The 14,899-nt window shown below is 31.1% G+C and overlaps 1 protein-coding gene across 1 annotated transcript; it reads left to right on the forward strand.

Moving 5' to 3' along the window:
- The first annotated feature begins 1,818 nt into the window (after positions 1-1,818).
- On the forward strand, positions 1,819-8,525 carry LOC120067311 (Plant VAMP (vesicle-associated membrane protein) family protein). The gene is made up of 8 exons (XM_039018868.2): positions 1,819-2,357; positions 3,094-3,164; positions 3,264-3,345; positions 3,519-3,634; positions 3,730-3,891; positions 4,010-4,051; positions 6,086-6,163; positions 8,196-8,525. The coding sequence occupies exons 1-8, from the start codon at positions 2,306-2,308 to the stop codon at positions 8,307-8,309; spliced, it is 717 nt and encodes a 238-aa protein (XP_038874796.1). The 5' UTR covers positions 1,819-2,305; the 3' UTR covers positions 8,310-8,525.
- Positions 8,526-14,899: the final 6,374 nt, after the last annotated feature.

Consider the following 14,899-nt stretch of genomic DNA (forward strand, 5'->3'; position numbering starts at 1 on the left):
TTAAATTTTATATTTAATGCATGCATATGGAGGTAGGATTATATAATTGTATAAAAGTGAAAAAAAAAGTTGAAAATGATTTTTACCCTACTTTTTTAAACTCAAAGAATTTTACTATTTTGCTTAATTAGGTAAAATTACAAAATTATCCTCAATTTTCTTTTTTCCTCTTCCTTCCTTCTCCTTCCCTTCTTGATTTTCTACTTTCCCCCTTCCTCTTCCTCGTCAATCTTTTCATCTCCCTCACCTCCCATTTCTTTTTCCTTCATTGGTTCTCGGCATCTCTCAATCACGCACACATGTTATCGATCTCGATAGATTAGTATTATAGACCGAGGAGACTGATCTAAATGTGATAGAGAGAAGAGAGTGAAAGAGAGAGAGAACAAGACAGACGAGAGCGTGAGTGACATAAAGAGAGGAGATCAAGTGAGATGCCCAATCAATGAAAAAATATTTAAATCATTTTTAACCCTTATTCTTTTCACAATAATATGAGGTGAATGATTCAACATCCGACCTCTCAAAATTTGATTGGGAGTTGTCTTATTCTTATCTTTTTTTTAGTACAAACAATATCATAGAAAAAAACACAAGAGAGCCGAAGGAAACCTCAAATTAGAAAGAAGAGTAGAATCCACCCATGGATGATTGTCTTCAAGTGAGATCTCCGAATATTTGAATCTTCAAGCGTGAGAAGCTAAGTAACAAGTGACAAAGTTACCCTTACAATTGACCTAAAGAAAATCTTGAATAAAACAAGAGAGATGAATATCACGAATAGATTCAAGAATGTATTGATCTTTTCCAACTACGAGATTTCAAATGATAAAAGGAACCTGTTTTGGTTTAGAAAGGGGTTAAAGCCAGCTTCAAGAACTTGAAAATTCTCTCATACAATAGACTTATCGAGTTCAATGAAGTCCGTAAAAGGAAAATAGCTTTCCGTAGCAAGCATAACTTCATCATTAGAGGCATGAACAATGGCTCAATTCTCACATCCCTATTTAGGAAACTCGCATAAGAATTCACCTCAAAACAACCATGAAGAGGATTGGTCTTTTGTTTTAACCATCATTAACCATTTTTTTGCTGAATTATATATGTTAAAATCACTTTTCAAAACACCTTAATTTAGAGTTTTTAATGAATATTTAGTTTTCAATTTTATACTTTAAAAATAAGATTTATCTTATATATCTATCTATTTTTCACTTTTACCTAATCAAATTTATTTTCTAATTTTCTCGAGTTGAATGCATCATTTTTTTTAAAAAAGGTATACTATATTGGATTTTTAAAAAAATAAAGCTATCTCCCTTAATATTTAAAAATTAATCTATAACAAACAAAATATATCACTCTATACAATTATGTAAAATTTAAATTAAAAAATAAAAATTTTATTTATATGTCTATTTTAGTTACTATATCTAAAGAAGATGTTTTTGAAAGGGGCATTAAAAAATTCGATGATCCAAAAAATTTATCAGCCTTACTCGCAGTGTGGGTTGGGTTATCAACTCAAATAACCAAAACCAACCAAAACTTATTATTAATTATGTATATATACTATTTACGATACAATTAGATATACATATATTCATTTTAGTTTTATTTAATTTCATTAGTTTTTTAAAAATTTATTCTTCGAGATCTCCCAAAAATAAAAAGTACTTTACACTATATAAATTGAAATTGAGTTGTAAATTTTAATTCAATATATAAACATAATTAAATCAAATTTTTACATATTAATATTTTATTTTTTTAAAATTAAAAATTTAAATAAATGATCTGAATAATTTGAATCAACTCAAATGTTTCATGGTTGTCTTGAATTGAGTTCATTTTTTAAGAGTATTATTTAGATGATTTGAATTGTAGAACAATTGAGTTGGGTTTTAAAACTCATTCAACCCACCCAATCTATGAATATTCATAGTGTTTTTTTTTTTTTTTTTTTTTTTTGTCTTTATTTACTAAATACTGTAGCCTTTTTTTTAAGTTGAAGAATGAAATTTTAAATACATTTTAAAAAGAGAATCATTAAAGAAAATATATATCGCCATAATTTCGAAATTATGAAAAACAGTGTAATATTCAATTTCTTCTCTCTCTTTTTAAACCCCCAAAAGATAATTAATAAACATGAAAATCCGTTTCGTGTCTGTTGCTGCTTCCGAAATTTCTCTGGTCCCTCTTTTTGTTTTTGTGAATTTATAGATCCATGATAATTTTTTCATTATTCTGATCGAGTGTTTGGGTAGATTTTGAATTCTGCTGGGATCAAGGGCGACAAAAAATGAATACTGGGGATTATATCAATATTCAACCCTCCGAGCTCAAATTCCCATGTGAGTATATCCCTTTCCACTTCCCCTCTTTTTGTTTCTTCGCAACTGTCTTCTTTGATTCTCCCCAAAATCTGCTGAAAAGGGCAAATTATTTCTTTTTGGGACTTTTGCACTTGTGGAATTGATGAATCCTTTGGTGGGAACATTTTTCTTTTCTGGGATTTCGTCTTCGATTCCTTTTCCCCTTTATTTCTGTATTTTTACACTTCTTTTGTTTCTGATAATCATGGTTTGGTTTATTTGCACGTTGAAAAGCATTTTTAGATGATGGGTTTTCGATTAATTTCCTTTTTATCCAGTAATCCTCCTATGCTATGATGATCCAAACTTGTGTAAGGATAGGTTGTTGACGAGGAATGACCGTGTATGTTTAGTTGAGATGTGAAGGGTAATCTAACTTTTTTCTTTTGATTCTTGAAGAAGAAACAAATTTCATCAAAGAGGGTTGAATTGTTGTTCATCACGATTTGCAAACATGAGGTTGAATTGATTTAAGGAGTTAGATTAAATCTTTCGGGGTGTCTTATGTTTTCGTTTTTGCTTACTTCATAGAAGCAATTGTTTAATATTTGTAATCTGACCCTACTTGAAGCTTGATCATGACTGCATTTTTTTAATCTAATTCTGATTTATGGATGTTTGTTACGCCCTCTTATTTATGTTTGTTTGTGTTTTCTTTCACTTTTTGTAAACTGTAAAAATTTACTTGGTGGGTACTTTTTATGTGATGGAAAAGTTGAATTGAGGAAGCAAAGTTCTTGTTCCTTGCAATTGACCAACAAAACGGACAAATATGTTGCCTTCAAGGTATGTCTTGTTCATTCTTGGTATGTTAGTTTGGTTTAATCTCGACGGCTATAAATTGACAATGCACATTTTCTGAATTCATTCATCCTAATTTAACAGGTTAAAACCACCAATCCGAAGAAGTACTGTGTTCGTCCTAATGCTGGAATCATTTTGCCTAGTAGTGCAAGCAATATTACAGGTAAATCAGTATGTGAAACTAGTTAATTCGTTTTTCTCTCTTTATTTAAAAATGATGAGTCACGCCTTGATTTTTGACTTCATTGTATCTACTGGATTAGTCTATGTATTTTATTTTTGTTTTCATCTCTACTTTTGAATGATGCATATTTGATTTGCCATTGGACTTTTTAGTGACCATGCAAGCTCCTAAGGAGACGCCTCCTGATATGCAGTGCAAGGATAAGTTTTTAATTCAAAGTGTTGTAGCACCAGATGGTACAACATCAAAGGACATTAGTGCAGAATTGGTGGGAATGTCTTGTTGCTGCTTCCATTTGTTATGTAATTTCTCGCCAATAATGATATTACATTTTTGCTTATGTTTTGCATCTATGAATTGTAGTTTAACAAGGGAGATGGTAAGGTAGTAGATGAATTTAAGATGAGGGTTGTTTACATTTTTGCAAATCCTCCGTCGCCTGTCCCAGAAGGATCTGAAGAAGGATCTCCTCCCAGGACCACTGCAGTTGATGATGGAAACCAAAATTTTGCTTTATTTGATGCTGTAAATGTTTTCCAAGTTTCTTTTCTAGATTGTTATTTTAATCCTTTCTTTTCCACATGAATTGGAGACTAAGCAGTTGTTTTTTCATATTTTAATGGAATTTACTGTTAAACTTTAGGTTTCAAGATCTCTGGAGGAGCCTAAAGAGAAATCATCACAGGTAAGATATTCTTCTCTTGCTTCTTAATTCTTATATAAAAATCCCAAGTGTTTCATTTGCTTTACCACTTGAATAAACTCTTTTCTCTTTCTTTTATTTGTTTCTTTAACTGTTTACAATATTCAAAATTTTCTGTAACCTTGAAACTAAAATTGAATTTTTCTGACCAAAAAGTTATCTTTTTGTAGTCTTTGTGTTCTATTCTAAGTTATTTCAATGTCAAATGCCAATGAAGAGCCTGTACATAATGCATGGGAATGTGATTTACATATGGAGGATTATTTTTTAGGAACAACTCTATTAACTCAAGTTGGATGTAGAACAGAAAGGATGGCAAGATACACTCCTAAAAAAATCCAATGCAAGGATAAAATATTTTAACTAGAATTAAGGAAAAAATTAAGTATCTATGAACTACAAAATTTTGGGTAGCAGCTAAACATAATAGGTGAATTATATCTGGTCACTTGCCTCCCTATTTTCTCCTTTTTATATTTGAAATTCTTGATTGTCTTCTCTGGCATTTTCAAGAAACATACACCACTCACATCTTAGACAAATGCTTGTACTTTGAATTCTATTTAAGGTGTTAAGCTTTCTATGACTAGTACAACCAAGCAAGCTTACATGCGTTCTGAAAGGCCTCAGAGACTTCTATGTGAAACTGTAAAAGTGGAAATGATGATATTTTGAGATAACAAACAGTTGTTAGTCAAGAACTAAAGCATGAGGGAGGTACTGAATTCTTATCGAATGCTTTCATTATATCATAGAAAATTAAAATATATATATATAAAAAGGCAAAATGTCACTAATTTAGACATGGAGTAATAATAAAGAACTTCAACTCATTTTAAAAAAGGATGAATTGCTTATTTGATAATTTAAATATTTATTAGAAATGTTTTTTTTACTGTTTTTCCAGTAATGACATTTTATTGATACATTGACAATTTTTTTAATAAAAATTGAGACCTTGAGATTTGTTTTGACATCAACATTTAAAACCTTGGCATGAGGACTTTTTCTATGTTTAGAGTTCACGATCCATATACTTGTTGGAGGAATTTAGCAACTCTAAGAGATGTAATCACAGTCTTGTCTATGGGATTTTTTTTCCAAGTTTGAGATCTTAGGAAGAGAAGGCTTCTAAACAATATGAAGGTACATTTTTCATGGTGATGGGATTTGGGTGGGGCTGTGGGTGGGTTCCATTCAGTTTTTTACTTTATGGTTTTTTTTTTTTTTTTTTTTTTTTTTTTGGTGTATTTTTTAGTGGTGCCGTGTCACAAGGAACTGCCCTATCCTATTTATGTGTATGTGTCTGTGTTTACCTTTCCCACTTAAATAATGCAGGGCATAAGATATGGCTGGCTGCCTTATCCCTTTTCCTGCAACTTTTTTTTTTTTTAATATTATTTTTTATCCACGATTGGGATTGGGATTATTTGGGCACTAGGAGAGCTATTATAGTTGATTTTAAAGTTTTAACATGATGGTGATCTTTGCTATAGATTTTGAAACGTTAGAAGCTTTCAGTTGACAAATCCTGAACTGTATGAATCATCACAAAGAAAATTTGATAGATAGGCTCAAAAAATGTGCAAGGTAATTTGATTACCTCATTAACTGCTGTAAACTTGCCTATTTGGTAATTGGAATTTTCAATATTAGTTTTGGGTGAAGAATTCATTCATGGTGCTTGGATGTTAGTATGATAACTTGTAAAATCGTAAATGGTACATTGGTCGCAGTGCCAATAGTATATAGAACCTATTTGTGTGCTGTATTATAAACTGGGTGATCCTTCAAAATTCATGCATAATCATAACACTTAAGTGGTAAACCATTGGATGTATTATTGGATTGACTGATGAGATATTAGTTGATAATTTACACATTTGGGAGCTGTACCTGAAGAGGGTTGCACAATGTGTTTCTGGATAAGTGAATGTTGAAAATTTTTTCTTAGCATTTACTTTGGACAGTATTGTTTGACAATTTTGCTACTTCATGATGCTAATATTGATGCAGACATGGTCTAACGTTTCTAAGTTGACCGAGGAGAAAGATGCTGCTTTACAAAAGAATCAGAAACTACGCCAGGAGCTGGTAATTTATTTTAGGATTGCATGTTATTTTCTTTATCTTCAAGCTTCGTGTATCCTACATACTCTGCTTTGATTTATTTCTATAATTGCTTTTGGGAGGAGGTTTGCTGTATTGGCATGGAAAAAAAGAGAATGCGAGAGAATGGTGTCTAATAAAGGGAGAATTGTGTTGACGTTGAGTAATACTTTTATCGAAATGTTGATATTATCCAACACATTAATTGTTGGGTGGTTTGTTAAAGATTTTCAGAGAAATTTGATTTGTGGACATCAACTTGATTTTTTTAATTTTTATTTTTAAAATTGTACAATTGCTACATCTCTAAATCAAGAATAATCAATCATCTTTTTATTTTGACACAATAATGTAAAAAACACTATGATGCTTTCTCTAGGATGTAGGCTTTTGATTTGAGGGTTGGTGAGCTTAGTCTCAAATGAGGGAAGATTGAATCTTGCTTGTGAAGAGATGATCAATTTCTTGAAGTCTTCTAGATTTCGTATTCTTCAAGTCTTCATAAATTTTCAAAGATGTATAGTCTTCATTCTTCAATCTCTTGGGAGTTTCCTCTTAAGTCTAGATTTTGTGAATAATTTGAATGCCAAAAATGAAGGGTGACCTCCACTATCTATAGATTTTTTATGGTCCTTATGTGGGCTTGGGCTTGATTGATATTGGACCCAAGCTTTTAGAATCGTGGTTGGACTGAGGATAGAGCCCTACAGTTTATTTTCCCTGGATGTTATTATTACCAAATATCTGCCATAAAGAAAGGGAAGGTAAATTCACGGGATGGGGAGACAAGCCAATGGAATTTCACCTTTACTTGTGATCTTTATGATATTGAGATCAATGACCATCAATCTCCACATCATTCTAGAACGACATCCACGATTAGTTAGAATGGGTGTTGAATAGCTCTAGAATGTATTCTAGTCGTTCTTTCTTCTTCTACTTTGCAAATGAAATGCACATGATAGATTAGGGGACTTTGAGGTGCATTTAGACTTTTGGAGCATCAAAGAGAATTAGACCTCTTTTTTTCTTCTTCTTCTTCATTTTTTTTTTTTTTTTTGGGGGGGGGGGGGGGGGGGGGGGGGGGTTGGAATTTGGTTCTGGAAGGTTTAAATAAATCATCACATATGGTGCAAGAAAAATGTCCCAACTTTGAACCTCTTTTGCAGACTTAGTTCCTGTGCTGAAAGGAGAAACCCAAAACTACCTTTTCTTTCATTGCTCCTGTACTTGAATTATATAAGCAATGTGGATTCTAAGGAATCATAAAATCTCCTCGTTTTAAAGTTCCTCTATGGAGTTCATTCTTTTCGTTTTCCTTGTTTCGTTTGTAATTACAGTTCTTTTTTGAATCAACTACAATTGGTGGAACTATTTAAAATCCCGTTGGTTTTATTGTGTTGATTCCTTAACACCCTTTGCATTTCTGGGGTTTTTCAATGAAAGTTACTTATCCTGAAAAAGGTAATCTATCTTCTATCTTATTTTTCTTGGTTACGAGGTTACCTTAAAAGGACCTAAGATTCTATCTTACCATTTACAATAATTTTGCATAAGATTACAAAACACAAGCAATCGGTTGATATTTACTTATAACTTTTATCAGATTTAAATTTTGTCATCACTTTTAGTCTCTTAATGAATGAAGCTTCTATCCATATCCCATTAAGTGTAGTATCTTACACTTGTATACTAGGTTTTAAAATTTTATGGTATGTACATTGTAACCCCTTCACCATACACATTTGTAGTTCTGCATTATGTTATGTTGCACATTCCGTTATGGATGATATTTACTCCGTCCAATCTGTTTTCCTGGCTTATGATTAAATTTGCGTTCAATATCCACAAAGGAACATATCTTTGTGTATATATGTTTTTTTGCATTTCTCAGCAAGTGTCTGGCATTGCTAAAATCAGCTAATGTTACTCTGAGGAACTTACTGAACTTCTGAGCTTTTCAGTGTGTGTCTGGCATTGATAAAACTTGAACTTTTTTTATATTTTCTTTTGACAGGAACTTCTGAGGAAAGAAGCAAGCGGAAGGCAGGGTGGCGGTTTCTCTGTATTGTTCGTGGTGCTAGTCGGTCTCATCGGAGTTCTGATTGGTTACTTGGTGAAGAAAACATAGGCAACTCAGGCATTTCCCTTTTTTTCTTTTCTTTTGTTTGATGCATTTTGCTGTTATTATCTGTGTTTTGTCCAGAATTAACAACCTTAAATGTTTAGTGCGTCAAAAAGACAGCTTTTGATGTCAGTAATTGTTCTACATTGATTCTGGATAGTTGTTTTTTTTTGAAAAATCCTTCTTGAATGGATTCATTTTAGCTTCTTGCTTGCTCTCCTAGTTCATCCATCTCGTTTCCATTTTGCTTTTGGTTTGTTCGATATGCAACTTAAAGTGCTTTTTTCCTGTCCTCCAAATCACTTCTTGTGAAAGCATGTGGATGTGAATACTATTTTGTTTGAATATTATATATTAGGAAAAACTACTTGAGTTTTAAGAAACTTATGTATGGTACCTAAAGTTTCAATTTGGTCATTTTATATGTTGTTTAATCATTTTGTTACTAACACAACATTCTAAAGTTAGAAATATAAAATTTTCTCTCCTCTTTCTCCCCCTTTGTCCTTGTCGATTCATTTTCCTCTCCCTTTCTCCGATAGACAATCTTGTCGTCATGGTCGTCCGGTTGCTCATCTTCTTTCTTCCTCTTTCCATCATCTCTCTCTCATACATTTCTCGTGAGAACTCAACAACCCCATAATCCATACAATATTTACAGAATCCTCCTTTATGACGGTTCCATTGCCTTCTAAAAAGACTTCAAATGGTTCATGCTTTGAGAGAATAAGTGTTCAATTAGATTTCATGATAAAAAAAAAAAAAGGTAAGAATGTGATCACTTTTGAAACTGTCTATAAAAGTGGAGTTTCTTTATTGGATTGTGTCTCTTCAAAGCAACAAATATTGGGTTGCATCTATGAAAGAGTTGCAATATCTTAACAAAAAAATATTATATATAATTTTTTTTTAAATATTAGTTGTTGTTTTAAAAAGATTGTTTTTATTTGAACAATAAAGACCAAACTTGTAGTTTACTAATATTAGAAAAAGTTACATTTTTAGTGCTAAATTTTGATTCTTTTCAAATTCTACATTTTGATCTTTAGGTTTGAAAAACTCGTTAACAATCATTATTATCATCACATTCCATTATAATAAATTAAGGATATAACCAAAGCTTTTGAAAATTTAAAAATTAAACTACATAATTACACACAATCAACTAAATTTTTAATTTAGCCTATTTCAATTATAGCAGCATCGATCCATTTATTACAAATATTCAAAACATCACAACAATATTCCATTACAAAAGCATAATATAATTTCACAACAATCACAAACTCAAAAGCAAAACTAATTAATCAACATTCCTAATTTCTTCACCACTAGACTCCATACTTGGTTGCTTGGTCAAGCTGGTTTGAGCACCACGACTGTAGCAGCGGCGGAGTTGGTGGTGGTGGTGGTGGCAGCAGTGACGAAAGCCTCGAGTCAGCAGCGAACCGAACACGGCTCCTGCTACAAATATAAACGCTGGCCTTACCTTCATCAGTGAGTTCATTTTGATGCACCAATTACTCTGTTTTGGCCCAATAAACTTATGTGCCTTCTTATACAAGTGGCCTGCCGTGGTGCCCAAGTTGGTGGCCCTGGCCTTTGAAGAATTTGACTGTTTGACTTGTTTTAATTTGCTTCTTTCCCAAGTATTCTACTTCAACTCTTCCTTCTCTTCTAATAACCATTGGATGTAGATCTAAAAAATATCATCTCACACGGTCAATTATGCAAGACTGTAACTTATTACTCCAACACGTCATAATATGAGATCTCTTAGTGCTCCGAGCTAAACACGCCTAATTTTAGAGTTCCTATGATTAAACTACCGAAAAAAAAAAAAGTATACTTTGTTGGTAATATAGTAACTTTCAGTTTTTTTAACATTTCTTAACCGTTCTTTCATATTTCCAGGATCATTCTTGTTCAAATGTACTATCAGTTCATTCATGTATCTTTTTTGAACTCAGGCATTATAGTGTTTTTGTTTTATCTAATTTATTTTCTTCTTCTTTTTCTAGTGCAAGATTTTTATTTTTTTAATTCGTGAAATTAAACAATATGCAGGGTGAAGATTTAAACATATGATCTCTTGATTGATGATGATACATACATTATGTTATTTGAGTTATGTTCATGTTGACATTTGATTAAGAATTAAAAATATGTTTTAGTGGAAGTGTTTTTTTTCCCTGCAATTTAGTCTATTTATTATTTTGAAAATTTCAATTTTGTTTCTTGTGTTTTAAAAATTTTCAATTGTATTTTTTTTTGGCAATTAATTCTAAATTGGTTGAATGATAATGATCTTTGTGGAAAAGTTGGAGCAGCTTGAAGTTTGAAAATTGTGTTTGGAATGCGAAATTTTGAAGGCATGATTCAGGGTGTCTGACAATGCTTGACCTACATTTTTTAAATATATTTTTAAATAGTATTTTATTTTAAGCCTATAATTAAGTTCTTTTTCTTCTAATTTTGAAGCGGATGCAATTATTTATTTATTTATTTTAAATCTACTTTATTAAATATAAGTCTTTGTTTAATTTGTATTAGATAAATGGTTGGAATCCAGGGCTGTTGAAGTAATACCTTTTCATTTTTTTTTTTTTTTTTACTTTAACTGTTAATTTTTTTAGAATATGTTGATCTTTTCAATATTTTTCAAAATTCAATATACATTTTTTAATGTTATTTTGGAAAAAGAAAATATGGCAAAGATAAAAATGGGGTAGACCATAACTATTACTTTTGGTATTTTAATGTACCAAAATATTGCACGTATTCTTTTATAAAATAATATTTACTAAAGGCATTTAGTGACTCAATCATATTCCATGGGTCAAACACAATCAAAAGAATTGAAAATTACTATCTATCCTAACAAGATGCACCTTCATTTTCAGTCACTCAATTATAAGAACTCCAAAGTTAATTGTGTTTAGTTTAGTGCAATCATATTTTGGGTAATCTTCATAAATTTTTTTCTAGAAAGTATGAGAGGACAAAACATGTTGAAATAACTCGTGTTGGTTTGTGTGGATAGTCTTCACATTTGGAAGCATTTAAGAAAAGCAAAGATGACAAATCAACAACCAAAACACATAAAACCTAAACTTTGACTACAATAATTTGTAACTCAAATACGGACATCGTGAAGTCATACTAAAATATTTTTTTAATATAGATTGAAATAGTCGGCATTTGAACCCAAAATAAAATAGTCTACTTTCCAAATACAGACTAATCAACTCCATAAATTATTATAACCTCATTAATTATATATAATAACCACAAATTACCAACTCTGTCCCAAATAACCCTCAGATATACATATATATTGTGCCTAATATTTTTAATAATTCTAACTAAAATCGATTCCAAATTTTTAAAGAATACTTTATATAATTTAACCCATTAAAATATGACCTCTTGAAATTTTCAAAAGATTCATTTCAAAAGAATGAACATAACCCAAACAAACATTTAAATACTTTTTTTAAAAATTGGCTAATCTTTGAGCCGCACCCTTTTTTTTCTCACCTGACGCGTCACGGCTAAAATAATATTTAAAAATGATAAAAAAAAATTAAAATCATAATATAAATATGATTTAAAAAAATAAAAGAACTTAGAAATTCGATGAAATATAATTTCTAAATAATTAATTGCTAGGGACATGTGCATGTGGACGGCTGGTTGATCATATAATAAAGTAGACAATCACCTCTATATTATCAACACACCTTTTCTTTTAAAAAAAAGAAAAGAAAAAATTATTTTGGAGGTACATTGTTTCTTTCTACTGTTTCGATACACCGTGAATCTAAAAATAATTTAGAGCAAAGGATAAAAATCACTCTTGAAACATGATAGCAGTACATTCGAAAGGTTTTCGATGGTAAAAATTGAACCCTCAAACTTATAATAATTGTAGAAATTGAACCATCAAAATTACAATAATTGAAGTTGAGTTGGGTTAAATACCCCCTAATGGTTTAAGGATAAGAACATATAAAATCCTAATAAAGAACCTATATTATATTTAAGTTCAAGTTTTCCGTTATTTACAACCATGTTTACATGGATTTTTTAATTACAAAAATATTAGGGTCAACTACTTTTTTTGTCCTCAACCTACCATCAATTACACGTATTTCAAAAAAGAAAACTCAAAGATTACTCGATTCACGTATAATCTTTAATTTTTTTTCCTCAATTAAATTGATATGGATCGAGAAGGATGGGTTGCATTAGTAAACTTTAGTCATTTTTAATTACTTTCCAACATTTTAATTTTAGAGTTATTTACTGTCTTTAACTAATTTCTAGCTTTTAAGTATTAAATTTTTGTCTTGATACTTATAGAGATGCATATAAAATGGTGATTAAAAAGATGGAGGCTGCAATAAAGTTAAATTAAATATGGTAGTTGGAAGATGAAGGTTGAAAAGAGAAATTTAATGCTTTATTTTGACTTTTGTTTATTTGTATTAAATAGATTAGAATCTCTACATGGTTATATAAAACCTTCTCCCCATCCATTTATAATAAGATTAAGATTTTGATGAATGAAATTTGAGATCTCATATTTGAGACTTTTTCTTTAGAATTTTGCAATTCTTGTGATAGAATGCATGTGAGCTATTCAATCTAACCTTGATCAAGTTGATTGTGGAGTGACTCAATCTAGAACAAATTTTTTTATTCTTATTTCTAAATCTTCGATGAGAGGTAATTTGATTCTAGCCTCTTCTCGAGGTTGAACTAAATCGTCCATAAAGGTGTTAATTTCTTAGATTTAAAGATTTTTACTGCATAATAGATTATGTCTTTGGACTGAGGGTTAAAGTTGCGTTATCATAAAATTTTCCCTTTCTTTTATGTATCATGCCGCCTACCCCCCAATTTTCCTCTCTCCCCGGCGCCCCGACCCCCTTCGATTCCCCTTTTATTCATTTCTTCTCTCCCACCCACCCCATACCGACCGCCCACCCCGTCTCACCGATTAGCTCCCTGCCCCTCGACACAGCCCCCTACTGACTCAGATCTCGGCCCTGCCCAGTCGACCTAGCTCCCCTTCCCTCGGAACCTCCTCTCTTCAGTGTATGGACTCGACCGTCAACGATAATAGGTAAGGCAGTGACGACTAGCAAGGTGGCTGCGACTGAAAGGTGTGAAGCAGCGACAACATTTAGATCTAGGGCTTCACAAATAAGAGATTGGGATAGGCGACATCGGCAAAGGGCTTCACGAAGAAGAAGAGAGGAAGACCAAGAGGGTTCTTGCGCACGCAAATCAAGGAGCATTTTTCTATTTTTATTTTTTATTTTTTGGATACATATTGAGATATGTATGTACTTCTTTCTTCTTCTTCTTTTTTTTTTTTTACCTTTTGTAGGAATGTCAATATACACTGTGATGTATATATTCATATGTGATATAAATAAGATGTGAAGGACAGTTATTTTTATTTAGATTTTTCATTTTATGATATATACGCCTATATATATGTTTTATATTGGACATTGAGTCTATCTGTGATTTATATATCACAATAGATAAATAGATTTTATGTGTGATTTATATTGAACCTTGAGTCAATTTGTGATTTATATATTATGGTATAACTGATAAATGAATTCGGTTAAATAAACATCTTAATACGATGTTTTACATTATGTTTTATGATATGATAAATCTTGGTATATTTTATATATAGGTTAGAATATTTTTAAACAATTAACACAATGTTCTAAGATACAATTAAAAACAACCATGAATCAACCAAAAGAACAAAGAAGTCATTGTTGTAAATACGTAAAAATAGAAAAGAAAATCATTTTAAATGCAAATGGAAAGAAAATCTCTACTAATTAATAATCTATAATAAATACATATTTTCTTTTCAATACACTAATTAATAAATATATTATCCAAATTTTCTCTCTATCATCAATTGCTTGGACATAAGGAAAAAATTTACCAAATAAACAGCATTAAATGTTGCATTGGTTAACGTGAAAAAGGGAATTTTTGTCCAAATTTTTAATTAAATATTTACAAAATATCCCAAACTTTAGACATTTATGAAAATAAGTTTTGTAAGGGGCCTATATCTCTAAGTAACCCATGGTTTAAAAATGAAATTTTAATCGAAGATTTAAATTGATTCACTAATGATGAAGATTCTTCAATGATGGGGGCTCAGGACTTCGTTCTTCAATCTAATCTTGTCATTGATCCAGTGGCATCTAAGATGTCCATATCGCCTAAAGTTACTATAGATTCTAATCTTCCTTTGGTCTTATTCTCTTAAGATGATGTCCCTCCTTTAGTGATTGATTATCGCTTTGTGGTTACTAATTCTAAATTCTTAGTGACTCTTAAGACCCCTTGACTTGTCAAAGGACTTGTGATAGTTTCTTTTGTTGTGATTTTGATGGTTTCTTCTAACATTGAAGATGTGGACTTGTCCTTTGTTTTGCTTGGATATTTTGGCTGTGAGTTCTAGCTCTTGTACTTTGGTTTTATTTTGGTTTGTACTTGGCCAGTCTAAGATGTTTTCTTTTTGCAATATATTATATCACCTTTGGAAA

Source organism: Benincasa hispida, chromosome 12 (genome assembly GCF_027475165.1).
Source record: "Benincasa hispida cultivar pf3 chromosome 12, pf3_genome.v1.1, whole genome shotgun sequence".
NCBI classification, from domain to species: Eukaryota; Viridiplantae; Streptophyta; class Magnoliopsida; order Cucurbitales; family Cucurbitaceae; genus Benincasa; species Benincasa hispida.